The sequence below is a fragment of the Hippocampus bargibanti genome, linkage group LG03 (genome assembly GCF_051943395.1).
Source record: "Hippocampus bargibanti isolate YZ-2025 linkage group LG03, ASM5194339v1, whole genome shotgun sequence".
Lineage (NCBI taxonomy): Eukaryota > Metazoa > Chordata > Actinopteri > Syngnathiformes > Syngnathidae > Hippocampus > Hippocampus bargibanti.
The window spans coordinates 16,091,631-16,094,208 of NC_142736.1; the positions used below are offsets into that span (position 1 = coordinate 16,091,631).

At 44.8% G+C, this 2,578-nt stretch overlaps 1 protein-coding gene across 1 annotated transcript in view; it reads left to right on the forward strand.

Moving 5' to 3' along the window:
- Nucleotides 1–361: 361 nt before the first annotated feature.
- chst1 (carbohydrate sulfotransferase 1) overlaps nt 362–2,578 on the forward strand; it is a 5,531-nt gene continuing 3,314 nt past the window's right edge. The window contains exons 1-2 of the mRNA XM_088992236.1: nt 362–553; nt 1,726–2,578. The exon at nt 1,726–2,578 is cut by the window's right edge and continues 3,314 nt beyond it. Of these exons, the coding sequence (XP_088848362.1) occupies nt 1,772–2,578 (807 nt within the window). The 5' untranslated portion in view covers nt 362–553; nt 1,726–1,771. The remainder of the gene's footprint in view (nt 554–1,725) is intronic.

A 2,578-nucleotide genomic window follows, 5' to 3' on the forward strand; every position in this document is an offset into this window, starting at 1 on the left:
AACTGGGATAGTCTACCGCTCCCTGGGAGTCAGAGAAAATGGATGGATGGATGTTTACAATAACAATGAAATGTTTGCAGCTACACTTCAAAGGGCTGGTGAGATGACGTGACTAAATGTCATTGGGTGGATGGATGGAAGGGGGGAAAGGAGGGGGTTATCGTGATATGGCAGCAGAGGACAGAGCATGAAAGGGATGATGATGATGCCGTGGTGAGCGTGTGTCTCTGCACGAATGTACGTGCGTGCATGGTGGTGGGCTGGGCAGTGCGAGAGAGAGAGAGAGAGAGAGAGAGAGAGAGAGAGAGAGAGAGAGAGAGAGAGAGAGAGAGAGAGAGAGAAAGAGAGGGGCAGGTGGAAAGAGGAGGGGTCTGGGTGGTCCAAACAATCAGTCCTTGTGTGTACCTCACACACACGCATGATTAAGAAGACTATACACCACTTCACTCTGCCCTTCACTCGAGACGGGAGTGTGCGTATGTAAAAAAATTATGAGCACCAAAAGGAAGCAGTGAGCATGGAGCATCATGAGAACAATTCTGTAACCAAAAAGGTAAGACAAATGGAGAAATACACTCATTGCTGGCATGTAATGTCACGGCTTTGACTGCATTTCAACACAACGTTTTTGAACACTCGCTGATTGGGTGGGATAGATTTGTTTGTACCGTGCTGCCTTATCGCAGCATTACTGAGCATGACTCCATCTCACATCCGCGCATAAGAAAGCTCAACCTGTTCACTGAGATCTACATGAGCTACTATGGGAGCTCTATGGGAGCTTTATTTGGTGGAAATCTCACTCTGGTTTTTAATTCAGCTCTTGTATAGATTTCCCTCGGTGTCAAGCATCAGACTCTCTGTTCTCTCAATTTATCCATGGAAAAGGCAAGCTTCATTATTTCAATGCAGTGTACATTAAACTTGCATTGGGAGAATTTGAAGTGACACAAAAGGTAGTCTCTGTTCGACCTGACAGTGTTAATACTTTCTGACAGATGAGAAGATGATGAGAGGATTTATTTATTGTACATCATCAAAGCTTCCTGCACAAAGGCACACATCCGCAATTCACTGTTTTGGATTTGTTCTTTTTCTTTTTTTTTCACTTGCAGCAACCTCTCCCCTTGACGTAACATTGCTTGTGCAGCTTTACTTACATTGTGGGATTTTGTAAATATATTTGTACTCCCTTCAATCGGGCAACCATGATGCTTGATGCACGGATGATGGAGTTGACAACAGAAAGTGAGCCTTCCAATACTGTTAGCCGAGATATATTTTCAAAATCAGAGAATAAGGTGAAGAATAAGAAAACATTTAGTAGTTTTACAATTATGAAATTTGCATGCGTCACGAAATGTAAAAAAAAAGACTATATTTGATCAAATAGAAGGAGTCAAAAGTACAGTATATTTTCAGTGCACCATTCCTATTTCAATTGGATTTTTGTCCTCGCTTGAAGGATATGATTCTTTTTCTTGGTTGTCCTCTGCTTCCACTTGATCTGGTGGTCTAAAATAAAGTATGTAATGTGAGGATTGTCATTCACCTGAAAACCTATGAGTAATGCAAGTGTCTCTTTACCCCACCTTTTGATTCTACACGAATAAAAATAAAGAATACGCCCATTTTAAAATTACTAATGTGCATACACAGAAAAATACAACTTATCAAAATTAATAAATACATATCTCACTCACCTGCAAATTGTTTGTTTTGCAGGGAGAATCTGTCATCGATGCCTGAGTCTAAATGAGGTGGTTCCGCCATGCAATGTTCCTGGAAGGCAGTGGTCCTTCTGGCCTTGGCCTCCATCGCCATCCAGTACACGGCCATCCGTACACTCACCTCCAAGCCTTTCCAGTTGTGCACATTGCCCAGCCCACAGAACTGCGGTCAGGGGGATCAGGAGACCGAACCCCCCTTTGATCGGGGGGCAGTCGGTTGTGAAGATTACCCGACCTTTTACATGAACACATCCCGCAAGACACACATCCTGGTCTTGGCCACCACCCGTAGCGGCTCCTCCTTTGTTGGCCAACTTCTAAATCAGCACCAGGAGTTTTTTTACCTGTTTGAACCTCTTTATCATGTCCAGACCACACTGATCCCCCGTCTGTCCCACAGTCACAACACAGCAGACCGTCGTGTGATGCTGGGGGCCAGCCGAGACCTTTTGAGAAGCCTGTATGGGTGTGATCTATATTTCCTTGAGAGCTACATCAAACCAACTCCCACAAACCACACCACAGACAAACTTTTCCGCCGTGGTGCAAGTCGAGCGCTGTGCCAACAACCCGTATGTGATGCCTACAGCCCATCAGACGTTAACGTGGAAGAGGGGGATTGTGTTAAGAAATGTGCACTTCTTAACATGACGTTGGCAACTGAAGCCTGTCGGGAGAAACGACATGTGGCCATCAAGATTGTCCGTGTGCCAGAGATTGGGGATTTGCGTGCCTTGTTGGAGGACCCCAGACTGAATATTAAAGTGATCCAACTCGTCAGAGACCCACGCGGTATCCTATCCTCGAGGATTGAGACATTTCGAGATACATACCGTCTGTGGCGCATT